At 45.1% G+C, this 27,648-nt stretch overlaps 1 protein-coding gene across 1 annotated transcript in view; it reads right to left on the minus strand.

The window, feature by feature from the left end:
- The window catches only part of LOC147115160 (sorting nexin-31-like), a 101,878-nt gene that overhangs the window by 46,959 nt on the left and 27,271 nt on the right, over positions 1-27,648 (minus strand). The window contains 2 exon segments of the mRNA XM_085993462.1: positions 22,001-22,088; positions 24,204-24,294. Coding sequence (XP_085849588.1) covers positions 22,001-22,088; positions 24,204-24,294 — 179 coding nt within the window.

The following is a 27,648-nucleotide window of genomic DNA, read 5'->3' on the forward strand; positions in this document are numbered from 1 at the left end:
TGGAGTCAGGGGACAAGTAGCAGAATGGATTGCTGGCTGGCTTCAGGACAGAAAGCAGAGAGTAGGAGTAAAGGGTAGCTATTCACAGTGGCAGAAGGTAGGTAGTGGTGTTCCACAAGGATCAGTGCTGGGACCACTGCTGTTCACAATTTACATTAACGATTTAGACTTCGGAATCAAAAACAAATTCTAAAATTGTGGATGACGCACATTTGGGGGGGGGGGGGGGGGAAGAAGAGTCAATACGGAGGAGAACTGCAACAAATTACAGGAGGACATTAATAAACTTGCAGAATGGGCATATAATTGGCAAATGAAGTTCAACACAGATAAATGTGAGGTATTGCATTTTGGTAGGAAGAATAGGGAGGTCACTTATCACTTCAGAAATCTGAATGACAACCAAAAACTCCCATACCTACTGGGGGAGGAGAGAAGCTGTGTAGCACTGGCAGCACACTATGTTACAGCTTGCCATGAACAGAGGGACAACCAGTAAACTAAGAAAAGAGTATATATAAATAATGCGAATGTATATTTATACACTCAGGGATATACCTGTTTATACACTGTATGAATAGAACTGCGTTTATGTGTTCAACCATGAATGTATTTTGATGCTTTGGCAACATAAGATGTACCTTATCATGCCAATAAAGCGATTTGAATTTGAATTAGAGGAACAAAGGGATCTCGGAGTCCAAATACACAAATCACTAAAGTTGCGACACAGGTTAGCAAGGCCATAAAAAAAGCAAACCGAGTACTAGGATTTATTTCTAGAGGGATAGAATTGAAAAGTAGGGAAGTTATGCTAAACCTGTATCGAAACTTGGTTAGACCACACTTAAGAGTACTGCGTACAGTTATGTCGCCATATTATAAAAAGTAAATAGAGGCACTGGAGAGGGTGAGGAGAAGGGTATACATATCAGGAAAGGATGAACAGTCTGGGTCTCTTTTCCCTTGGAAAAAAGGCTGAGGGGTGGCCTAATAGAGGTCTTTAAAATTATGAAAAATTTTGATAGAGTGGATAGAGAGAGAATGTTTCCACTTGTGGGGAAGAGCATAACTAGAGGCCATCAATATAACAGTCACCAGGAAATCCAATAGGGAATTCAGAAGAAACTTCTTTCCCCAGAGAGTGATGAGAATGTGGAACTCGCTACCACAGGGAGTGGTTGAAGCGAATAGTACAGATGCATTTAAGGGGAGGCTAGGTAAGCATATGAGGGAGAAGGGAATACAGGGTTACGCTGATAGATTTAGATGAGGAAAGACGGGAGGTGGCTCGAGTGGAGCATAAACGCCGGCATGGACTGGTTGGGCTGAATGGCCTGTTTCTGTGCCGTATATCCTATGTAATCCTATGATGAGTATTTCCAGCATTTCAGATTTCCAGCATCCGCAGTATTTTGCTTTTGTTTTAGTGTTTAAAGAACTGTCTATGCTTAACAAATTTGGAACAAAGTTTCTATAATAATTCACTAACCAAAGGCAAGACTGTAATTCAAATCACTTTGTCAGGTGGCGATGCTTCCAAGATTGCAGCAATTTTCTTGGGGCATGCATGGAGATCTCTAGCATCAACAGTGAATGTCAGATACTGAATAGGACATTGTATGATGGAACAGTTTGATCTTTTCAGCTTTAAACACTGAATAACAGCTTCCAAGTTTTACAAATGTTCTGAATTATCTGGAGCAGTCACAACATCCTACAGGTATTCCTTGTAAAATTTTACATGTAGCCTCTTGGAATACAGCAGGAGTTGTCGCAACATCAAATGGTAAATGAGTATATACTTTGCTGAGTGGCACAGTGTGGCGGCGACTGACCTTTTCATTTCTCGGACCTGGTTCAAATCCAGCCCACACTGATCGGATGTAGTCTTAGCTGGCTGTTATGGTCCAATATTAATAGGAGTTTGGACAGTTTTGAGCCAGTACCTAGTGGGCAGAAGTCTACAGCACTCAACTGGCCTCAATTCAGCACTAGTTGAAAATCTCACCAAGGAAGGCCACAGGGTGGTTGATGTGTTTAAAAGTTGGTGCCGCAGTGGCGTTCTTCAGAGGTTTGATATGTTGGGGCTCAAGTACAGTGGTGGGGCAGAATGGAGATTAACTCTGTGCCTGGCCTGGGAGTGCCTGATGCAGACATTCTGGGGGGGGGGGGGGGGGGGGGGGGGGTGGTGGTGGTCGACATTAATTTCCAGGTGGGAACCTAGCCTAGTGAGTGGCCGGCCTGTAGCAGCAGTAGTAGGGAGGCTCGGCCGATTTCAACGGTCCGAAGGCACGTCCAATTTTAACAGCCAGGCCTCATTAGTATGCCATTTTCTGGCTTCCCGACCAAAGCAGCTCGGGGGCAGCCGCCGGGACCTGAGGGAACAGCCCCCACCACTGTTAATGTATAGGAGGGGGTCCGGGCCCCATTGCGGTTGGGGAGGAGAAACCCAGGGCAGGGGAGGCCCAAGCACTCCTTCTCCTCCCAGCCCACAAGTAAACTTTACCTTGCTGGGCCTCAGTTGCACCTGGATGCAGCTCCCGACACAGCTTTGGCCTCAGGTTACAAGCCACCACCGCTCTCCTGCCAAGAACTCCAGTGAATATTGCATTTGGGCCCCAATGACATCGGAGCCTGAGCTGCATATTTAGAGAAGGACCCCACTGACAAAATTACAGTTGGCCAGTTCGGGCCAGGAACCAAGACAGCAAGTTCCTCGCTCTATTTTAACTGCCCCCACTGCCTGCTTTCTGCTGATCAGGGATTAAATCGCACCCATCCATCGCCATCCCCCCACCCCCCCCCCTTCCCGGGTGTCTGAGATAGAGGGAGGGGAGAGAATTTCATTCCTCAGCACCGACAGCTTTCGCAAAAAAAATGTTTTAAATTAAAAACCTCGCTGAATACTGTTCAATGTGTGTTGCGGAACATAAATGGATGGTGCTGCTGCCAACTAGATTAAAACTGGCACCCAAATTCCAAATGTGTGCTGCTGCTGTGCAAACTCTGCCACAGTCTCTATTTTAATTGCTGCTGATTTAATTTAATTTCTTCCATGTTGTTTTTTATGTTCCACTTCAATCCTCATTGCTCAAGGATTTGCTATAAATTTTGCTTTTAAGCTGGAACACTTTCTACTTGTGTCTAATCTGCTCATGTTACCATTTTGTATAAACAGGAATCATCTTGCAAAACATTCCCCTCCAGTCAGGGTTCTGTTCTCATGCACTGTGGTCTGTTATTTGTTTGCCTGCAGCCTCCATACGAAAGGGCAATGTCAAATGATTCTTTTCTAAAAATGTTAAAACAACTTCTGCTAGAATTTTTTCTGAATTATATTGAACTGACCGCACACACTGTTTGCAACCTCGGCATCCTATTTGACCCAAGCTGAGCTTCCGCCCCCATCTCCTCGCCATCACAAACACTGGCTCCTTCCACCTCTGCAACATCACCCGTCTGCTGCCCAAACTCTCATTTATGCCTTTATCATCTCCAGACTCGACTATTCCAATGCTCTCTTGGCCGGCCTCCCATCCTCCACCCTCCGAAAATTTCAGCTCATCCGAAACTGCTGCCCGAATCCTAACCCACACCAAGTCCTGTTCACCCATCACCCCTGTGCTCTCTGACCTACATTAGCTTCCACTCCCCCAACGCCTCCATGCTAAGATTGTGTTCAATTCCCTTCATGGCCTCGCCTCTGCCTATCTCTGTAACCTTCTCCAGCCCGACAACCCTCCAAGAACTCTGCATTCCTCCCACTCTGGCCTCTTACACATCCCTGATTCCCTTCTAACTGCAATCATTGGCTGATGTGCCTTCAGCTGTCTAGGCCCTATTATGTCCGTGTATAATTGAGACACGGACTGCAGGAGTTGATTATAACAAGTCTTTACTGAATGGAGACAACCTGGAAACAAACTACAGAAGCCTGCTAGGGCCTTTTATACAGGGGTGGTCACTGCCGGTACTGCAGTCTGAGACCAGTTATTCCCTTAAAGGTACATACACAACAATTCCTCCCCTTTTAGATAAACAGTACATAACATTCATTTAACAACTAAATAATAACTAATTACAATTACGGTTGCTAGATACATTGGTTGAAGTTAAGCAATTATAAGTTCAGTCTTTGAGGAGGCTTCCTGATTCTGTCTGGATAACGCCTCTTTGGGATATCAGGTTCTTCTGGCAAGGTTGCGTCGGGATCAATGTCGTTGTTTGGTTCGTCTGCTTCCAATATCACTGATTCTGCGGTAGATGCAATTGGTACTTCGGTTTCATCGCCAGGTGTATCAGATTGTGGTGTGGAGTTGACGTTTTCCAGTGACTCTAGAATCTGGTCAGCATGGCGTCTTACAATGCTCTCTCCAACGTCCACGGTATACATTAGAGGTCCTTGCCGTGTACAGATCGTTCCTGGCTGCCATTTCTCTGTGCGGTAGTCCCGGGCCAAAACTGGTTGACCTATCTTAAAACTCCTGGTCGGCCTTTCATTCATATTCTGAAACTGCCTGTTCTCCACATCTCTTCTAACGTTTGGCTTAACCAAACCCAAGCGGCATCGTAGTCTTCGATTGAAGAACATCATGGCTGGAGTTTGGTTGGTAACCGCATGTGTCGCATTCCGGTAGGCAAACAAGAAGTTATCCACCTTGTGCTGTAGGGGTATATCTTCATTACACATTGCCTCGATAGCCTTCTTGAATGTTTGAACAAACCTCTCGGCCAATCCATTAGTGGCTGGATGATATGGGGCGGATGTGTAATGCTTAACACCATTGTTCTTTAAGAACCTCCGGAACTCTTCAGACACAAACTGTGGTCCATTGTCAGAGCAAATCTGTTCAGGCAGCCCATTCCTGGCGAATATGGTTCGTAAGACTGTGATCGTTTTTTCTGTGGCGGTCGAGGACATTTTTATTACCTCTGGCCACTTTGAATGTGTATCCACCGCAATTAAAAACACCGAGTCCATAAATGGACCAGCAAAATCAATGTGTACCCTTTGCCATGAAGACGAGGGCCACTCCCATGGATGTAGAGGGGCTTGTGGTGGGGCGTTTTGGACCTTCTGGCATCCTGTACAGCTCTTGGTCATCTCTTCGATTTCTCTATCGATTCCCGGCCACCACACAAACGCTCTGGCTAAGTTCTTCATTTTTACCCCTCCCAGATGACCCTCATGAAGCTCATTGAGCACTCTATCCTTCAATTTGGGTGGAATTGCTACTCTGGATCCACACATCAAGGTTCCTCTGCACACTGACAGCTGTTCTCTTCTCGGCGAACCACTGCTGCCAGCATTCTCGCCATGTGCTGGCCATCCCTTCACCGTTAAATCATAGACCCAGGAGTGTGTCGGGTCATTTCGTGTTTCCTTTTCTATGTTTGCATTCGTCACAGGGAGACATTCGACTATAGTCGAGTGGAATAACTCCACTGGATCCACTGCCAGTTCTTCTTCCACCGTTGGCAACGGTAGGCGCGACAATCCATCAGCATTCCCATGCTGTTTAGTTCCTTTGTACTCGATGTCATATTTATGCGCCCCTAGGAAAAGGGACCACCTCTGTAGCCGTTGTGCCGTCATTATCGGTACGCCCTTCTGAGGGTTGAAAATGGAGACGAGAGGTTGATGATCAGTTAGTAGAGTAAATTTCTGACCGTGCAGGTAGTGATTCAACTTCTTCACCCCCCACACCAGGCTGAGGGCCTCTTTGTCAATCTGGGCGTAGTTACGCTCGGCTGAAGTTAACAAGCGTGACGCAAAAGCTATTGGCCTCTCTGAACCATCAAGGAATTTATGCGACAGTACCGCCCCAACACCGTAGGGAGACGCATCACACGCCAGTCTTATCGGTAGTGATGGGTTGTAGTGAGCCAATACTTCTCTTGAAGTGATTAGGTCCTTACTCTTCTGAAAGGCCCGCTTACATTCATTGCTCCATTTTCATGCTACTCCCGTTCGTAGTAGGGCGTTCAGTGGATGCAGAATTGTGGACAAATTCGGCAAAAACTTATGGTAGTAATTCACCAATCCGAGGAATGACCTCAGTTGCGACACATTTTCAGGCGCTGGAGCCTTAACTACCGCTTCAATTTTGTCAGGGGACTTATGCAACCCCTCTTCATCAATCACGTGGCCACAATACGATATCTGTTTCTTAAAAAACTCGCACTTAGGGCGATGGGCTCGTAGCCCATGTTCACGTAGTCTAGTGAGCACCTGCTCTAGGTTGGCAAGGTGTTCACTGTCATCTTCACCTGTCACTAGAATGTCGTCCAAGTAACACGGAGTCCCCAGAATCCCTTGCAGGACTTGTTCCATCGCTCTTTGCCATATCGCCGGAGCTGATGCTACTCCGAATACCAGTCGATTATACTGGTAAAGACCTTTGAGAGTGTTTATCGTGCGATACTTCCTAGAGGATTCTTCAACCTCCATCTGCAAATATGCTTGTGCTAGGTCAATTTTTGTAAAACGCTTCCCTCCAGATAGTGAGGCGAAGATATCTTCTATCCTTGGAAGAGGATATTGTACTGTGTGAAGGACTGGGTTCACCGTCACCTTGAAGTCCCCACAGATGCAAACCTTCCTTGGCTCCTCAGACTTATTGTTTAACGTTTTCTTCATGACAGGAACGATGGGTGTCGCCCACTCGCTCCAGTCTACCTTAGATAACACGCCTGCCTTCTCCAGATTCTCCAGCTCTGCCTCGACGGCTGGGCAAATTGCATATGGTACCGGTCTTGCTTTGAAAAACTTGGGAATTGCATTCTCCTCTATTTTTATCGAGGCGGTTACGCCTTTAAGAGTGCCTAGTTCTTGTTGAAATACCTCTTTGGCATTAGCTAAGATTGTTGACAATCGTCCAGGAGTGACGTCGTCATCCTTTTTACCAGCCACCGTCCGTGCCTGAATGGCGTGCCAGTCTAAACTTATCTTTCTGATCCATTCACGTCCCAATAACGGTGGTCCACCATCTTGCAGAATGTAGAGATACAATTTCCATATTTTCTTGCCGTTGTATTCGACAGGCACCCTTATTTTTCCTCTGGGGTATACTTTTTGCCCCGTATACGTCAAGACAATGGATGTCTCTCTCAAGGGTATGTGTGAGAATAGCCGCTCGTAGTCTCGTCGATTCATGACGGTTAGAGCTGATCCTGTATCCAATTCCATTTTGACTTGGGACCCTGCTATCGTGAGGGTGACCCAAATGGTTCGGTGATCCTCTTTTGCGATTATGTTGTGAAGTTTGAGACAGCTTAGCCTCTTGTTCCCGGATTCACTATCGCTCATCTGGTCTTCGGAACTACTTTCCGTCATCTTTTGTACTTTCCTGTACAGTTCCTTAGTAGCCTTTTTGTTGTCGTTGGTCTTCTTCCCAGACCTGCAAACTCGTGCAATGGGTCCCATCTTTCCGCATTGCCTGCATATTTTGTCCTTGGACCAGCAGTCCTTCTGGTCATGGTTTGTTCTGCCGCAGCGATAACATTTTGCAAATCCCCGTGTCATTTCGTGGGTGCCGTATTCCTGTGGCTTTTGTTGTATTTCCGCAGCTCCCCTTGCTGCTGCTTCGTACGATACTGCCACGCTGAAAGCCTTATCTAGCGTCAGCTCTTTCTCTGAGAGTAACCTCTTCTGGGTTCCTTCACTCAGGAGTCCACAGACAAATTTGTCCCGTAAGGTATCTGCCAGTCCTGCTCCGAACTGGCAGTGCTTTGATAGCTTGCGTAGTTCCGTAAGGTAATCAGCATTGCTCTCATTTTTATGCTGATTTCTCCTGTGGAATTTAAATCTTTCTGCTAGCAGCAGCGGTGTAGGATTTAGGTGTTCCTGTAGGATAGCAACAATTTCGCTAAAACTCTTCGCCTTCGGTTTGGCTGGAGTAATCAGGTCCCACAATAGGCAGTACGTTCTTGCGCCCATTAAATTTAGCAATACTGATGCCTTTTTCTCATCGGCTATTTCGTTTGCCTCGCAATAAACCTCGACTCTTTCCACGTACGTGGTCCAGTCTTCTATTGAATTATCGAAGGCAGTGGTATCGCCAGTCTTTGGCATCTTGAAAATCTAAGATGGCGCCTCCCGCGCTTTGCCTTCGTCCCCGATGGATCAAAATGGCGCCTCCCGCGCTTTTCCTTCTTCCCCGCCGAGTTAAGATGGCGCCTCCCGCGCTTTCCCGCCGCTGCCAACGCTGTTGCTGGCGATTATATTTATTTTACTATCCTGTAATGGCGACGCCCTATGGTCTTCGCGCCTCCCCGATCGCTGCTGCCAACGCCGCTCTCCGCGGTATTTTTATTTTTCTATTGCGCTTCAATATTTGCTCCGTTAACTGAAGAACCGTTCCTGTCGTGGAGTGGACCCTCTGGGACACTTCCCTCCCTCTTCTTAGGTCCGAACGCTGCCCGGCTGCGAAGCACCGGCCGCGCCCTGTGTGCTCCACCCTCTCTCTCTCTCTCTCTCTCTCTCTCTCTGCTTCCCGACTCGCTGCCCGGCCCCGTTGCAGAGCCACCCGATCGAGCTCTAGCCCACCGCAGCCCAGGAAGGATCAGTGCACTACCTGCCACCAGCCCGATTAGCTGGGAAACCACAGACTGGAGACCAAGCCTGGCTCTCGACAGTCTCTCCTGCACTTTTCAATTCGATGATTTGGAGGGCGGCTGTCCACGGTCGACGCCCGTTTCTCGAGTTTCTTTGGATTATTTTTTTTTCTTTCTTCTGGCTTCGACCTTCAATAACGTCGTCTGAGGTGCTGCCGAGTTGCAGGTAAGTTCGTTTCTTACCCGTCGCCAGTATTATGGCCGTGTATAATTGAGACACGGACTGCAGGAGTTGATTATATAACAAGCCTTTACTGAATGGAGACAACCTGGAAACTGCAACTACAGAAGCCTGCTAGGGCCTTTTATACAGGGGTGGTCACTGCCGGTACTGCAGTCTGAGACCAGTTATTCCCTTAAAAGGTACATACACAACAGGCCCTATGCTCTGGAATTCCCTCCATAAACCTCTCTGGCTCTTCGCCTCTCTCTCCCTCCTTGAGCAATCTTTGTCTTCCCTCCTAATATCTCTTCCTTTGGCCTGGTGTCAACCTTTGTCTGATACGCTTCAGTGAAGCATCTTGGATGTATTCCTACGTTAAAGGTGCTGTAAAAATGCAAGTTGTGGATTATAGCTCCTCTCAAAAATTCACTGAATTGGCACTTTTCAGACAATCTCCTTAATTCAGTCAAAAACTGGTTAAATCCCTCCTCCTGTTTTATCTGCTAAAATTTGAAATGTTCCATGCCAACTTAAGGTTTTGAACAGAGATGTTCCTTCAATAAATTTGCCAGATCAAATGGTTTTTTTTGCACTTGGTTTAAACGGGCGGACCAGTGGTGGAAGATGAAACCATCACAGCATAAAGGAGGAGATGGAAAAAAATAATTGAAAAATATATTTAAATTTTTTTTAATTTTTTTTTTTTTTTTAAAGAAAGCATTGGGGAAAAGACAGGGGAATGGGACTAAATGGATCGCTCTCAGAAATCTAGCACAGGGGCAATGGGCTGAATGGCCACCTCTGTGCTGTAATCATCTATAATTCTACATTTCCCATTAAATTATAAACTTGCCTACTGCATAGTATTTGGAGGGGTAGGGAGAAAGTCTACTTATAGTAAAATCATAAACATGCACTTTCACTATGCATAATAAGCAGTGGAAATCTCCTCTTCCCCATCCACCCTCCCCCTAAAGAGGGTACATACAAAGCCTAAACAGAATGCAATGTTTGACCTCCCACTCCCCGAGGGCACCAGTACATAACTTAACATTTTGTTAAATCAGAGAACTGACAGCATAGAGAGAGCTACCAATAGGTAACAGGTTTCCCATATCTTGAGTATTACAGTACCTATGATTCAGAAAGTGACTTAACATTGCATTTTAAAGTTTTACAAGGACAGAGTTCCAGGGAACGAGTTTCTGGGCAATAGTGGCACAGACGGGAAACGCAGTAGGTGAAGCTCTGCTTTGCAGATGTTTTAGATTAAATAATGCAGAGATGCAGCAGCTCTGGTGTTCCTGGAACATTGGAAATAAATGCTGGTAAAGGTCAGGCTCTGCAAAGTGTCCAGATGGAACTTTCTTAAGCTTACTTGGAAACCCTTCTCAGAAGGCTCTGGAGAGGCCTCAGATGGCACAGGCTCCAAATGACTTAACCGTCCGAACCTGGGTGAAACAGTGCATCAAGAGTAGAAGCCCCATCTCTCCTCATCTACCACATATGCATGTAGCAGTGAGCTTTGTTCATATCACACTTCTTATAGCTTGAAGCACTGTGACTGGCTGGGGTGCACAGCTCCTCTGTGAAGAGTACATCAAGGGCATCAGATTAATAACCAATATTATCGCCCTTCAGCAATTCACAAACACAAGGTCAAGTGAAATATTTATTCTTCCATCTTCCAAATAACAGCTTGTATTTATATAGCACCTTTAACATAATAAAACGTCCCAAGGTGCTTCACAGGAGTGTTATGAAATAAAATTTGACACAGCCATATAAGGAGAAATTAGGGTAAATGACCAAAAACTTGGTCAAAGAGGTAGGTTTTAAGGAGCATCTTAAAAGGAGGAAAGAGAGGTAGCGAGGCAGAGAGGTTTAGGTAGGGAGTTCCAGAGCTTAGGGCCTAGGCAGCTGAAGGCACGGCCACCAATGGTTGAGCGATTATAATCAGGGATGTTCAAGAGGGCAGAATTAGAAGAGCAGAGATATCTCGTGGGGGGGTGGTCGCGTAGCTGAAGGAGATTACAGAGATAGGGAGAGACGAGGCAATGGAGGAATTTGAAAGCAAGGATAAGAATTTTTAAATCGAGGCGTTGCTTAACCGGGAGCCATTGTAGGTCAGCGAGCAGAGGGGTGATGGGTGAACGGAACTTGGTGCGAGTTAGGACACAGGCAGCCGAGTTTTGGATAACCTCAAGTTTACGTAGGGTGGAATGTGGGAGGCCAGCCAGGAGTGCGTTGGAATAATCAAGTCTCGAGGTAACAAAGGCATGGATGAGGGTTTCAGCAGCAGATGAGCTGAGGCAGGGGCGGAGTCGGGCGTTGTTACGGAGGTGGAAATAAGCGGTCTTGTGCTGCGGATGTGTGGTCGGAAGCTCATTTCAGGGTCAAATATGACACCAACGTTGTGAACAGTCAGGTTCAGCCTCAGACAGATGCTAGGGAGAAGGATGGAGTCGGTGGCTCGGGAATGGAGTCTGTGGGGGGACCGAAGACAATGGCCTCGGTCTTGCCAATATTTAATTGGAGAAAATTTCTACTCCTCCAGTACTGGATGTCGAACAAGTAGTCTAACAAGAGATAGATAGAGGAGGGGTCGAGAGGTGGGTGTCGTCAGCATATATGTGGAAACTGACGCTGTGTTTTCGGATGATGTCGCCGAGGGGCAGTGTGTAGATGAGAAATAGGAGGGGGCCAAGGATAGATCCTTGGGGGACACCAGAGGCAACGATGTGGGATTGGGAATAGAAGACATTGTAGGTGATTCTCTGGCTACGATTAGATAGGTAAGAATGGAATCAGGTGAGTGCAGTCCCACCCTGCTGGAGAATGGAGTGGTCAACTGTGTCAAAGGCAACAGACAGGTTGAGAAGGATGAGGAAGGTTAGTTTACCTTTGTTACAGTCACATAGGATGTAATTTGTGACTCTGATAAGAAGTAGAGAAAGATCATGTATGCAAGACAAAATACAGTGGAGAGGAGTTCCCAGTTAGACCCAGAGGCTCGCTAAAAATTACCTAGATATTGGACAGGTAAAGGCACACTGATGGCGGTTGTGAAGTTGTGAAGGCTTGCCTGGGGAAATGGCCTGAGCTACTGAACACAAGAGAGATGTCTAGAGAGTTAATAACCAAAAAATAGAATACTCCCTTTTTGTCGTACTTTTGCTACTTTCTATAATCCTGCCAGTCCTCATTCATGTTCTTTGCTGTATATAAGCCGCCTTCTTTTAATACGGGTGCTAATCACTCTCAGACTGGGGTTGCATCACCCCACAAGTGCCTCTTTTGGCTTACAGGGTACAGAATTGCTTTCTAATCCATTAGTTACCTTTTAAAATAGATTCCACTGTTGATTTATAGATTAACCAACACTTAATTTCTCCCAACCTTATCCTTCCACATTCCATCAAAGTTAATCTTGTTTAAAACCAAAACCTTGGTTTTTGGCAAGCTTTTCTCCCTTTCAAGCCTAATGATGAATTCAATCACATTCATAAATCATACAGCACAGGAGGAGGCCATTTAGCCCATGGTTTCTGTGCCAGCTCTTTGAATGAGCTACCCAATTAGTCCCACTCCCCTGCTCTTTCTCCAGATCACTGAAAATGTCTCCTTTTCAAATATATATATTCAATTCCCTTTTGAAAGTTACTACTGAATCTGCTTCCACCACCCTTTTGGGCAGTGCATTCCAGATCATAACTCTGTGTAAAAAAATTTCTCCTCATTTCCCTCCTGGATTTTTTGCCAATTAACTTCAATCTGTGTCCTCTGGTTACCGACCCTCCTGCCAGTGGAAACAGTTCCTTCCCATCAACCCTATTAAAATCCCTGATCATTTTGGACACCTCTTAAATCTCCCTTTACCCTTCTCTTCTCCAAGGAGAACAAGCCCAGCTTCTCCACATAACTTCCCTGGGACCATTCTGGTAAATCTCCTCTGCACCCTCTCCAAGGACTTGACATCCTTCCTAAAGTGTGGTGCCCAGAATTGGACACAATATTCCAGCTAAGACCCAATCAGTGTTTTATAAAGGTTTACCACAACCGCCTTGCTCTTGTACTCTATGTCTCTATTAATAAACCCAAGGATCCCGTATGCTTTAACAATCTTACTGACTTGTCCAGCCATCAAAGACTCATGCATGTGAACCCCAGGTCTCTCTGTTCATGCATTCACTTTTAAATTGCACCATATAGTTTATACTGCCTCTCCTCATTTTTCCTTTCAAAATGAATTACTTCACTCCTCATTGCTCAAGGATTTGCTATAAATTTTGGCCTTAAGCTAGAACACTTTCTACTTATGTCTAATCTGATCACATTATCATTTTGTAAAAACATTCCCTCCAGTCAGGGTTCTGTTCTCATGCACTGTGGGCTGTTATTTGTTTACCTGCAGCCTCCATACTAAAGGGCAATGTCAAATGTATTTTTCTCTAAAAATGTTAAAACAACTTCTGCTAGAATGTTTTTCTGAATTACGTTGAACTGACCGCAAACACATCTGACCCAGCCACAAACTCCGTATTCTCGCCTCTGAATCCAGCCCCCTCCCCGGCCACTGTCTGGTTGAAGCCAACAGTTTGCAACCTCGGCATCCTCGGCAACCAAGCTAAGCTTCCGCCCTTATCTCCTCTCCATCACAAACACTGGCTACTTCCACCTCTGCCCCATCTCAGTCCATCTGCAGCCGAAACCCTCATTTCATAGAAATTAACGGCACAAAAGGAGGCCATTCAGCCCATCGTGTCTGTGCTGGCCGAAAAAGAATAATCCAGCCTAATCCCACTTTCCAGCTCCTGGTCCGTAGCCTTGTAGGTTACAGCATTTCAAATACATATCAAAATACTTTTTAAATGTGATAAGGGTTTCTGCCTCTACCACCCTTTCAGACAGCGAGTTCCAGACCCCCACCACCCTCTGGGTGAAGAAAAATTCTCCAACTCCCCTCTAATCCTTCTACCAATTACTATAAATCTATGCCCCCTGGTTATTGATCTCTCTGCTAAGGGAAATAGATCCTTCCTATCCACTCTATTTAGACCTCTCAATTTTATACACCTCAAAGTCTCGCCTCAGCCTCCTCTGTGCCAAAGTAAACAACCCCAGCCTCTCCAATCTTTCCTCAGCTAAAATTCTCCAGTTCTGGCAACATCCTCATAAATCTCCTCTGCACCCTCTCTAGTACAATCACATCTTTCCTGTAATGTGATGAACAGAACTGCACGCAGTACTCTAGCTGTGGCCTAACTAGTGTTTTATGCAGTTCAAGCATAACTTCCCTGCTCTTATATCTAAGCCTTAGCTAATAAAGGCAAGTATTCCGTATGCCTTCTTAACCACCTTATCTACCTGTCCTGCTACCTTCAGGGATCTGTGGACATGCACTCCAAGGTCCCTCTGTTTCTCTTCACTTCTCAGTATCCTACCATTTATTGTGTATTCCCTTGCCTTGTTAGCCCTCCCCAGAAGCATTACCTCTCACTTCTCCAGATTGAATTCCATTTGCCTCTTATCTGCCCACCTGACCAGTCCATTGATATCTTCCTGCAGTCTACAATTAGCTTCCTCATTAATTACTCTCCATCTAATGGGAACTTTGGAATAGTTGCATCTGGAGGTGAGAAAGGCATAAATTCCAATGTTCTCCTGGCCGGCCTCCCATCTTTCATCCTCCGGAAATTTCAGCGCATCCAAAACTCTGCTGTCTGTATCCTAACCAGCACCAAATCCTGTTCACCCATCTCCCTTGTGCTCACTGACCTACATTAGCTTTCACTCCCCCCCAAATGCCTCCATTTTAAACTTGGGTTGAAATCCCTTTAATGGCCTCACCCCTCCCTATCTCTATAACCTCCTCCAGCCTTCCAACCCTCCAAGAACTATGCATTCCTCCCACTCTAGCCTTTTACACATCCCCCGAAATCTTCCCCCCCTATCATTGGCTGGTGTGCCTTCAACAGTCTGCTCGGCAATTCCCTCCCTAAACCCCGCCGCCTCTTCACCTCCCTCTCCTCCTTCAATGCCCTCTTTGACCAAGCTTTTAGTCATCCCTCCCAATATCTCTTTCTTTGGCTTGTTGTCAAACTTTGTCTGTTTATGTTTTTGTGAAGCGCCTCGAGTGCTTTCCTACCTTACAGGTGCTGTACAAATGCAAGTTGTTATTGCTGTGGTCGATAATCTCCCCTTCAACAACAACAACAAAAAAATCACAGTCCACAATCTCCTTAATTCAGTCAAGACTGGTTAAATCCCTCCTCCTGTTTTATCTGATGAAATTTGAAACGTTCTGTGCTAACTTGAGGTTTTGAACAGAGATGTTCCTTCAATAAATATGCCAGATCACCAAACATTTTCTGTATTTGATTTAAACAGGATGACCAGTGGTGGAAGACGAATCCAGAACAGCTTTTTTTTTTTTTTTTAAAAAGAGGAAATGAAGAAAAATATTTGAAACCGAAACATTGTTAAAGCGTATGGGGGAAAAGGCAGCAGAATGGGACTAAATGGATAGCACGCTCAGAAAGCAAGCACAGCAGCGATGGGCTGAACGGCCCCCTTCTCTGTATTGTAATCGTCTATGATTTTATGCTTCTCATTAAGTTATAAACTTGACAGCTGCAAAGTATTTGGAGGGGTGGAGAAGAAGTCTACTTAGTGAAATCATTAACATGCACTTTCACTATACATAATAAGCAGTGGAAATCTCTCCCACCTTCTCTCCCCTTTAAAGAGGGTACATATAAAACCTAAACAGAATGCAGTGTGTTTCTTACTCCAGCTCCCCCACCAACCCCCGCAAAGGAACCAGGACATAACTTCACTAAACATTTTGTTAAACTCATTGAACTGGGAATATAGAAAGAGATACCGCAGTGAGAAACGTGAAAAAAATGCCGAGAGTTAAGAACCAAAAATAAAATACTCCTTTTTTGCCTTCCATATTACTTTGTTGGCTTTCTTTTGCTACTTTCTACAGTCCTCCCAGTCCTCATTCCTGCCACTATTCTTTGTCGTATAAGCTGCCTTTTTAATATGGGTGCTAATCACTCTCAGACTGGAGTTGCATCACCCCACAAGTGCCCCTTTTGACTTATAGGGTACATAATTGCTTTGTAATCCATTAGTTATCTTTTAAAATAGATTCCACTGTCGATTTATAGATTAACCAACACGTAATTTCTCCCAACCTTATCCTTCCACATTCCATCAAAGTTACTCTTGTTTAAAACCAAAAAACTTTGGTTTTTGACCAGCCTGATTATGAATTCATTCACATTCGGTGGCTTTGCGCCTCCCGTTTGCGCCCTAAGAGGGTACATATAAAACCTAAACAGAATGCAGTGTGTTTCTTACTCCAGCTCCCCGCCCCCCCCCCACCCAAGGCACCAGGACATAACTTCCTGCACCGCCAGCGATGACGTCATCACCGTGCGCAGCGCCCTGGCTGCGATCTTCGGTAGCACCCTGACTTACCACCGGACGCCATGTCCGACGGGGTCGGAGGGCCTACCTGCGGCCGGGGCGGCGCAAATTAAAGGGGAGGTGCCGGGCGACCATTTTTGTTGCAGGCCGCCTGCCAGCACCTGCCCCCTCTGCCGTCCCTGGCCTCCTCTGCAGCCCCTCCGCGGAGAGCTGGCTGCACTCCGTGAGCCTGGCACTTCGAGTGCCGGGTTCTTTTGCCGACACTCCAATTTCTGGTGGCCCAGCTGGGCCCTGGATTGCGCTGCGCTAGGCCTGCAGTACCGTGGCGCCGTGGTACATAGAGCTACGATATTCACTCGTAGCGTCCCAAGAGGGAGGCGGGGCACTTCCAGTAGCACCCCACTTCCCTCTTGGGGCGCTGCCAGTGAATTTCAGCCGTGGGGGTGCTAATTTTTTCAGGGCGCTGGCGAAGTTAGCACCCTAAAGGGGGCGCGACTCAATTTTTCCCCCATAGAATCTTACAGCACAGAAGGAGGCCATTCGGACCATCATGCCGGCTCTTTGAAAGAGCTATCCAAATAGTCCCACTCCCATGCTGTTTCCCCATAGCCTTGCAAATTTCTCCTTGTTAAATATGTATCCAATTCCCTTTTGAATCTGCTTCCCCCACCCTTTCAGGCAGTGCATTCCAGATCACAACTCACTGGGTAAAAACAATTCTTCCCCGCTCAGAGCACGGAGGGAGCAGAGCACCTGGGAGGGGGTGGGGGTTCGGGTGGAGGGAAGCACGTGCCTGGAAGGAGCACGGTGGGGGGGCAATCCGCAACAGGTAACACCATCAGACGGTCCAAAACCCAGAAATAAGGACACATTATCACTATTCATTTTGTAATGTTAAAGGTGACACCCCACCCCCTCCCACACCACTTCCTAGCCAATAAATCTGAAAACAATAAAACAATCCATGACCCACACACAATGTCCCAGTCACCTCAACTCTCTCCCCGAGTGTATATTTTGACGGAGTGATTACGGAGTGTGGATACTTCCGGTTTCCAGTCAACCTGTGATGGCATCGCCGAGCCTGCGCCGGGCCACCCGATGGCATAACCGAGCCTGCGCCGGGCCACCCGATGGCATCACCGAGCCTGCGCCGGCCACTCTATGACATCACCGCGCCTGTGCCGGGCCACCCGATGACGTCAGTCTCACGCACGCTAAAGCTACGCCTCTGCCAGTGATGTCACTTGTCATTATATCACCCTCACCCGTTCCTATTGAATGAAATGCGCTTCACCAAACCAACCTTGCAACTCAAATTATGTAAAATAGTCACTGCTGCGGATTTGCCAAATTCAGCCTCAGAAATGGCTACAGTGCCCCGCAGGATCCTGCAGTGCCTGTTCACGGGGTTACATATTTGAAGGGGCTCACAAGTAGATGTGTTGGCTGGCGTGGAGAATTTTCAGAGTCAAAGTGAGATGGGAGGCTGCTCAATGTGGAGGCATCACTCCCCCAACAGTCAGGACGATGACATCACAGGTTGACTGGAAACCGGAAGTATCCACACTCAGTAATCACTCCATCAAAATATACACTCAGAGTTGTGGTGACTGGGACATTGTGTGGGGGTCAGGGATTGTTTTATTGTTTTCAGTTGATCATGTTGATAGTGTATGACTGGCATAAATTGGTGCCGTTCAGCTCTCTATATAGAGTTGGGCCTGGTTTGCCAGACTGCTTAACTGGTATAGTTACTTCATTCACCTGCTTGTCCGTTTGGCCAGCCCTAAACCAGGGAAGTAGCTATTTTGTGCCCCTCGGCCTGGCCTCAGAATTAGTTGTGTTCCTCCTCACTGGGTTCTCTTTGGATTTTGGTGTATGAAACTTCAAATGATTACCACCCAGCTCCAGGTGGGCAAGGGTCAAAAATTGAGAGAGAATCACATTAAAGCCTTTACAATGGCAGCAGTCAGCTCTCGACGAGGTGCAAGAAAACACTGCAATACTGAAGGGCGGCACAACCTTATGATGCACAAGTCAGTGGCATCCCTCAAAAGGTGCTGAATGCCTGGAGAAAAAAGCATCCGAGCAGCCTGGTGCCGCCAGAAGGGTCCTTTCCTGCACTGATCCACCCATTCTGCCTTGGCATCTGGTTTACTCAAGCAACAGTTCAGATAGATTCATTCAGGGTGACGGTATTACCTACACACAGCAAATATCACTGGGTGAATCCCAAAGCAGGAGGAGCTGGTGGGCAACTTTGAGGAGACATCTCCCTCTCCCCCCAGAGGTGACATAAGCAAGAGGCCTCCGCTGAGGATTCCAAGACCAAGCTCTCAGGTGCCGAGGCCGTTAAAGATCAATGGTTGAGGAGCACTGGTCTCACGGGCAGGCAGTGGAGACAGGCTCTTCTCTCACGGTGCTGATGGCGGGACAATTAAAGGAGTCCAGCACCCGCATCTGCAATGCAATGAGGGAGGCAGGGCACGAAGCGAGGAAGAACCTGGCGAATGTGGCAGACTAGGAGATCAATGTAGCTGGCAACCAGACATTAGGAGGATCTGTAAGAGCTGTTGTCCCTTCTGTACTGGAAGCAGTTACTGCTTCCATACATGGCAGTCTGACATAGTAGACTTGACTACTCAGAAACTGCAGTTTCAACATAGTAGACTTGCCTCCTGGTCAAATCCGTGTTCTAGAATCACAACTCTGCATTAAGCCATTCCCCATCAGCACCGCACCCACCCCCCCTCCCCCATTCATTTGATTCTGACGGATGCGCTGCCAGCTGAATGATCAGGGCCACAGAAGGGAAATCATGGCAGAAATCGAGGTGGCCAGTTCTGGTGCAGAATTTTGACCGAGGGACCCTGCCCCACTTCACTTGCCAGACCACCACCCAGAAGTGGATGGTTTTCTGGCCTGTGTGTCAGTGGAAGTTGTGACTAGTCTGCTGCTCAGAGCACACCTTGACTCGCTTGTGCAGTGTTGTCCACTGAGGCACGAGGGAGCTACTGATGTGCTGGGGCCCGTGTAGAGAAAAATCACTAGATTTAAATGTACAAATGACGTCAATAAATCATTCTTCACACCAAGTGGGATCAACAAATGATTCAAGGCGAGGCAAATGGTCCTGCTCACACAGTGATCTCTTTGTTTTCTGGAATGAGGATGAGCAGCATTCATAGATACACATAACCCAACTGGCAGAGCAGCATGGAGAGCGGAGGAGGCGGCACTGTGCACTACACTGCCTGCAATTCCCAACAGCTATCGCCTGTGTTTCAAAAGAGACCGCGTTACCTGCAGCTGTGGAGTAGAAGGCATTGCTGCTGTCCATTGGCCCCATACCCATCTGCCATCTTTCCTGCACTGCCATGAAATAACATGGCTTTTTGAAAAGGCATCGGCGTCGGTCACGCTGGGGGTGGGGGGCCGGAGGAGGCAGTGGCCATGATCAGGAGAGAGTAGCAGCCCACGTTCTTTGAACACGGTCTGGAGGAGCACTCCTGCTCCTCCCAGCTCCATAATCAAGTAAGTATATTTTAAACAACAACAGAAAATGCTAGAAACGTTCAGGTGGTCAGGCAGCATCCGTGGAGAGAGAAAGGTATATTTTAAACACTTACCTGGTTGGTTGTGGCCTGCAGCCACCCGTTAGGCCACACCAAACGTGGCTTTCATGAGCACAGCTGCCTCAGGGTAAATAAATTCGCAAAGTGGACCCTTATTTGCATATGCCTTTTCCAGGCGTGGGTACTGCATGCATTTTCTTTTGGTGTTTACCAATATGGCGGGAGGCGCACTTCCAGCTTGTAATGAACATGCGCTTCCTGCCTAGCTTATTGGAGGCCATTTAGCACCCAAAAAAAGGTGCTGAGCAGCCCAATTTCAAAGCCATTAACTACTTTTCTCCCACTACACACTTCTTTCCCCTCTACTCTCTTTTTCTTCTGATATACAGACATAAAAAGGTTACTGAAATCATGCATGACAGTTGTCTTCCCCCTCAATATGTCTCACCTATCAGATCAGTGAACCATAAATCTTAATTTGCTTCAGAAGGACGAAAAGCCCAATCTAGTATATCGATACAAGGGTGAACTGAGTTTCAATCCATCAATGACTGATGGAATAAACATCTCTCCTCTCTCTCGACTACCATCAACATCCACTCCTCGAGACTGCCTTCACTTCTTTCCACTCTTGCCTATCCAATCGCAGCCCAAGCATCTCAAGCAACAGCCTCTCTCCCCACCCCGCATCATCACTTCCAGGGTCCTCCAAGGATCCATCAATGGCCCGCCCCTCTTCCACGCTCAAAAAACACAAGAAAAGTTTTGTGTGGGGAAATGGTGGGGCAGGGAAACTCACACTGATGTAGAATGGGTGCTCTTGTGAGCTAGAGGAAGAATGGAGCAAGCATTATTCTGGCCTGTTCAATACCCGTCTGAGAGTATACATATCTATGTCAGCTGTGGTTCTGTTGGTAGCACACTCACCTCCGAGTCAGGAGGTTATGGTTTCAAGTCCCACTCCAGAGACTTGAGCACAAAATCTGGGCTGACACTCCAGTGCAGTACTGAGGAAGTGCTGAGCTGTCGGAGGTGCTGTCTTTCGAGTGAGACATTAAACCGAGGCCCCGTCTGCGCTCTCAGGTGGACGTAAAAGATCCCATGGCACTATTTCAAAAGGCAGAGGGGTTCTCTCAATATCCTAGTCCTGGCCAACATTTATCCCTCAACCAACACCTAAAAACAGATTATCTGGTCAATAAAACATTGCTGTTTATGGGACCTTGCTGTGTGCAAGCTGGCTGCTGTGTTTTACAACAGTGACTACGCTTCAAAAAAGGTACTTCATTGGTTGTAAAGCGGTTTGGGACATCCTGAGGTAGCGAAAGGTGCTATATAAATACAAGTCTAATAGTTTAAGTATGCATGCTTTTAACCTCATTTAATTTATAAATAATTTAATGCACATAGAATATTGATAAAGGTTTTATATTTATTTTAGTCAACAAAGCTGTACCAATCATATTCACTTTGACTAACTATTCAAAGATGGCTCCACTAATGACATACCAATGCCATCTAGGGGTGACAGAATTAACCACAAAACATTTTTGAAGCAGGAAGTTTCAAGTTAAAAAAAAATGCTTTGAATTAAACAAAAAACACTTTAAAAAGATTGATAAAAATGTTACAGTTTTTAAAAAGTTGAAAATATCATCCTTATTACATTCGTTTGTAATTTTTCCCTTCCCTTACACTGCTCTGCTCCTCCAAATCAGTACACCCAACAAGCGCTTAATAATGAAACAAAATCAAATTAGAAATGAACAAACTAAAGAATACAAAATCATAGACAACATAAAGTCTTTAAATAGCAGCTAAGGGAGCCCTAGCTGTGAGACTCTCTTTACGTCAAGCTGCAACAGCCCCAATGTTTCTCTTTCATTGCTGTTTAAAAGTCATTGATAGGAAGGAAACGACACAGGGGAAAAATAACAATAAAACTGGCTGGCTCGACGCAAACTTAGCAAGGGTTTTACATTCAATTAAATGCTGCCTCCTAGTTATCACTGTGAACTTGCTATTCCCACAGTTCTGTAGTGAATAGCTAGCTTCCATCAATTTCAGAAAAGCAAGCATCTTTATTGCATTCTCACTGAAGATAATCAACACGACTGGGAAGCATGGGAACATAGAAAATCGAAAAGAAACAACTGCTTTTTAAAAAAATATGCTGCCAAGGAAAATATACTGCACTCACCTTTTCCTGATCATTATTCTGCAGTTCTCGTCCTGCAGGCTCCATAGACTCACATATGGCAGCTCAAATGCATTCAGCTTTTTCAGCACTGCCCCAAGAATATGAAACAGACAACATAAAATCATCATACTCTTGAAAATCTTTTTATTCCCATCCTCAAGTATATAATTTATTATATTCAATTTGTTTTAATGGAAGTCTACTGCAGGGCTATGGGGAAAGAGCGAGGAGGTGGGACTAATTGGACAGCTCTTTCAAAGAGTCAGCACAGGCACGATGGGCTCAATCACACACAATCTCTGAAGGTTTGATAAAAGTGACCGAGGGCACGGATACTGCACACTTGGGTCGCTCAATCTTACAAAGATAGTATTTTAGCACTCGGTGCCAGCCAGCTGCAACTCCACACTGGGATACTGTACTTACATTTTCTGGTTAGAGACCGTCAGCTCAATGCTAGTTAATTACATTCTCTGGTTGCAGATGCTCACTCACCAATAAGTAATAGTTACTTGGCCAAGTCAAGGCAATAGAGCACATTGCTGCCAATATCTGCACATTTCTAAGAGTGAGATTTTACAGCCATTTCGAATATGAATTGGGCTTACAGGCTAAACCGGCACAAGGCCAATACCTATAGTTAACCTGACCTTGTGCTCATAAAGTTATAGGCCTGGTGTTGTCTACACACATTAATTATCTTGTCCTCATTTTAAAAGACCTGTGTTGTCTATGGTTACTTGTTATGACTATAGTATAAGAGCTGATATGGGCTTTGGGAATATCTGGAGTGGAAGCACTGGGACAGAAGTTTATAAACTGGGTTTGCAGGGTTTCAGTTCATCTCGAGCAGGGGATATGGGACATTGGAAGAATGCCATGAGAATTCTGTATTTATTAGCACGTTCTGTATGCTGCTGCACATGAATAAAAAAATGTTTTCTGCAAATGATAGATCTGTTTTTATATGGGTAGCTGGCACTGTCTTTTGGAAAAAAAAGAACTAACTTCCATTTATATAGTGTCTTTCGTGACTTCTTTCAGGACGTTCTAAAGTGCTCAACAGCTAATTAAGTACGTTTGAAATGTAGTCACTGCTGTAGTGTAGGGAAATGCAACAGCAATGAGACAAATGACCAGATAAGCTGTATGTGTTTTTTTTGTTTTTTTTTAAAGTGATGTTGTTTGAAGAATAAATGTTGGCCAAGACATTAGGAGAACTCCCCTGCTCGTCTTCAAACTGTGCCATGGTGTCTTTAGTATCCACCTGAGACAGCAGATGGGCCTCAGTTTAATGCCTTATCTGAAAGCACTCCCTCAGTACTCGTTGGAGTGTCCGCAAGTCTCTGGAGTGCCACTTGAATGCACTTCTAACTCGGAGGAGAGAGTGCTCGCACCGAGCCAAGGCGGACACCTAAAAAAGCTAGGATTGAGGGTTTGGTGGGGAAGGAAAGAGGGGTCCCCAGGACTGTGTAACCATTTGCAGTGCGTTCATGGGTATAAATCAGCATTTTGCAAGGGGGCGCCCATAGGCAGAAGTTTTGAAAGTACTGCATTAAACATTACGTAATCCACAATGGACAGGGTCATGACAGACTTTCTCCATCAAAATGGTGCAGATGTTAAAAGGTCAGTTCTTAAACCTTTTATTATAAAAGCTGAGATACAAGTGAATATGCGCACCTGTTCATGTTTTGGTGAACACAAACCATCAAGATTGAGACATTAAACATATTGCTGCAGCTATAGTATTGTGAAAAATTGAAGAATTTCAATTTTGTCATCTCATCTTCCGTCTATAAAAACTCTAAAAATTAATAGACAAAGAGAAATAAGAAAACACGTACAATGCTGGTACCGTGTGTTTACTGGAAATATAAGCAATACATCACATGAAGAGTCTAATACAATTATAAGCCAGATATGAGAGATAGAGTGGGAGAGAGAAATGCACTAGAAAGTATGCAGTTATTTTACAATTATAGATCTCTACGTTCAGATATTTGCAGTTCCATAATAACCATTTCTTTATATAATTTATTGAATAAAACTGCAGCCTCACAGGAAATCTTGGATCAACTGTGAAAGACATAATATATGCATTTATATATACTTCTGACAACGTGCACTTATGAAGCTAATGCATCTTCCACAAGGATGATATCTTGAATACCCTACGGAGCTAAATTAGTTTGGAACTTACCAGAATATCCTCCATTAGTATGTTCACAAACAAGATACAGGGCAAAGTGTTCCAAAAACTGCCTCGACAATTCAATCTTCTGGGCAGCAACCTTTAAAAAAAATCAATTAACCAGCAGGTTATTGTGAGGCATCTGGTGCAGAAATAAGAGACATACAGTCATCAGGAATTTACAAATTTAAGACTCCATTAACCAACAGCATACATGGAAAGCCTTCACGGTTTATGAAGCAATTCCTTCAGACCAGCAGTGATGAAAGCCAGCAATTATTTTCTTTTAAAAACACATTTTTTCTCATTATTTCTCCTCTTCCCACCCCACCCCTTTCTGAAGGTGCCATTTCTGGTTGTTTCTCGATTACCAACAACCCTCGGCTACCTTGTCCAAGTCGTCATTCTCCCTGGTGAGCCTGGACAAGGAGCGTCAACAGGCTGTCCAAACTTGGAAGGATCACAACCAAGCCCGATCATGTGATCATCCAAAAAGGATTTTCTGGCTGTGGAGCAGACCAACACACGGCATTACATTTTATTTTTTTGAAGAAAAATTTAAATTCATCCAGGAAAGTAGAGTTGAAAGCGTGTCCGCCACTTCCAACCTTCAGAAGCCCATCAAAAAGCTTCCATATTTTTTAAGGAAAGTTACTTATCTGCTCGCACACAACATTTATATACAAGTTCCATTTCCTGCTTTTTTCCAGTTTTGACGAAAGGTCATTGACCTGAAACGTTAACTCTGTTTCTCTCTTCACAGATGCTGAGTATCTCCAGCATTTTCTGTTTTTATTTATATACACCTGGTATTCAGAGAAGAGTTAATGATAATTTGGCACTTCAAGCCAACGGAGGCTAGGCTGCCAAAAGTGAACTTGTTCGAGTTAGAGAAAAGAATGTTGTGCAGGGATGTAACCCACTTCTTTGAAAATGACAAAAAACATGGATTATGTATATGGGAGTAGGTTACTTTACTTAAATTGTGATTGCAAGACTTGAGCCCTGGAGTGCAAAAAACTGGCCTCAAGCAAGATTAGAGATTAATAAAAACTGTCCCCTGCCTCGAACACAAATATGGGCAACAGACATTAAAAGCAGTTTAAGACTATGTAATTTACCTCCACAAACAAGGAGCTTGACAAACATTGGGTTATGAACAGAACTGAAACTCCCCCAATGGTCCAGCGAGTTTATCCAGCGAGCTGCTGACTCACACAGATCAGGGGCAGCTGGGTGGGTACTAGGGGACGCTACAATTAGTCGCAGTGACCCAGGGTTCCTAGTCCAGATGGCTATCCAATGACTCCTGTCGCAAGTGCGTGTAGAGACGTCAGTTAAGGATAGGATTACGTTCCTTGTGATGCTTCCCGGTCAACAATCATCAAGGATCACACACGAATAATTGGCACTTTCCAGCAGAAAGGGTAACAAATCAGAAACTAGAACCCAGGCTAATATTCCCTCCCTAACCCAACAGGCATTAACTTGGGGAGGGGGAATAACTGCTCTCCTTTACTGGTTTAGTACACTGGCAAATTGCAGCTTGCTATCCTCATTAACACAAAGAAGAAAGCAAAAAAAAAAATCAGGCTGGGAGCTTGACAAGAGTCATGCAGTGCCTAGAATCCCTGTACATCCACAGCTCTAAAATAAAACAAATTACTTTAGCTGATTCACATCACATTAAATACTAAACAGGCAGCGCTTTCACAGAGCAGCAAGGCTGGAAAGATCATATCTATTAAACAAATATTCTTCCACATTTGATGAGGAAACCAAGAACTATTTTCTGCAGTACAGGAAACTCGCTTTTAACCGGCACCTAAATTATCCGGAAATCTGTCTTAACCGGCAAAATTCAGGAGTAGGTTCAGGTAAGTTTTACTATATATTAGTGGCCGTGTAACTGGGGTTCCTGCACTGTGGCCGTGCATCAGGGACTCCTGGATCTGTGGCCGTGTAACCGGGACTCCTACACACGTGCCGTGTAACCGGGGCTCCTGCACCTGTGGCCGTGTACGGGGCTCTCGTACCTTGGTAAATATACCTCTCTGTAATCCGGACTTTCTGATCAACTGGCACCACGCCGGTCCCATCGGTGCCGGATAAAAAAAGTTTCCTGTAAATTATTTTTACAAGCACAGAAAGCCCTTCTATCTCCTCTCTCCACCCCCCCATTACCACAGTAAAATTCCCAATAGTACACAACCCTGACAGTTGCAGAGTCCTGCTCCCCTAATATCCCACACAAGTTGCTGACTATGCCTAGCCTAGAGACGCTGAGGCCGACTGAAGCAGCCTAAGTGCTGCCCATGTTAAAATCAGCTAATTCAGCACAGACCAGGAATCGAACCCATAACTGTGTGGCACAGCTCTACATCGTCAGACAGTGCCTGGGACCCACTTTTTGTTCCTCAAAAAGGAGTTAAGCACGTGCCTGTCTTTTTAAAAGAACATCTTGTTTAAATAATTGCATTAAGGGTATATTTTGTAACGAAGTTGCACGTGACTGCACATTTGTTTCAGACCATTAATTTTAAAAAGGAACAATAAATAGCTGCAATTCAGTCTATTCAGCTAAATATATAACTTCTAAAAAATTTTAAGTGGGCATAAACTGTGGTAGAAATGACTGCTGTGTAAACAAATATCGTTACAGCCTATTAAATAGCGTCTCCGCACCCTCAAATCAAAATGGAATAGCTATTTAACACAATAATGCAGCAATCTAAACACAGCAACTCAAGCTGCTAGCAAACCTGCCTAAGGGCACAATCAAGTTTGCCGGTTTCATTAAAAACAAGGCTGTGGAAAATATAATGCAGCCCCATAAATCTTCTGTAGATCCCTGCTGCAGTTCCAGCTTTTAAAAAAAAAAATCTGCCACTATAAATCACATCACCCAGGCCTCTCCAAACCCAATGCAAAGTAACACATTCAGGAAGTTGACACAGGTAATACTGCAAATTTTTCATAATTGAACCAGCAATTAGTGTTATTTGGTTTGTCCTTTACAAAGTGGCATTTCAGAAAGGTCACTGCATTTTAAGGCTAAGTGACTACGCAAAATGTCTTTGACTTCATGTATTAAACTTGATACCGGCACAACTGTTTACTCTGACCAATGCAATGACCACACCCAGCTGAAGGTTTTGCATTCCATACAAGCTCCTTTTTAGTTAAATATAGTGCCCAGTCACTTAATGTGTTAATCAAGTAAACAAATCTAATACAGCAGTTACTCAATGCCTTTCCCCTCCTCCCCCGCCCCATGAATAGGCCACACACACACACAACTTCGGTTTGCCAAATAAATGCATTTGGGCTAGTAAAACACTTAACAGAAGAAACCTTTACTAAGTTAACTTGGCAGCTCTTCAGTTGCATATCTAAATTATTGCTTTTTTTTGTACAAAAAAATAATGAGATGTTCTCCAACAGCTCAGCAGGA

Source organism: Somniosus microcephalus, chromosome 7, assembly GCF_052327205.1.
Source record: "Somniosus microcephalus isolate GS21.2 chromosome 7, FLI_Smic_1.0, whole genome shotgun sequence".
NCBI lineage: Eukaryota > Metazoa > Chordata > Chondrichthyes > Squaliformes > Somniosidae > Somniosus > Somniosus microcephalus.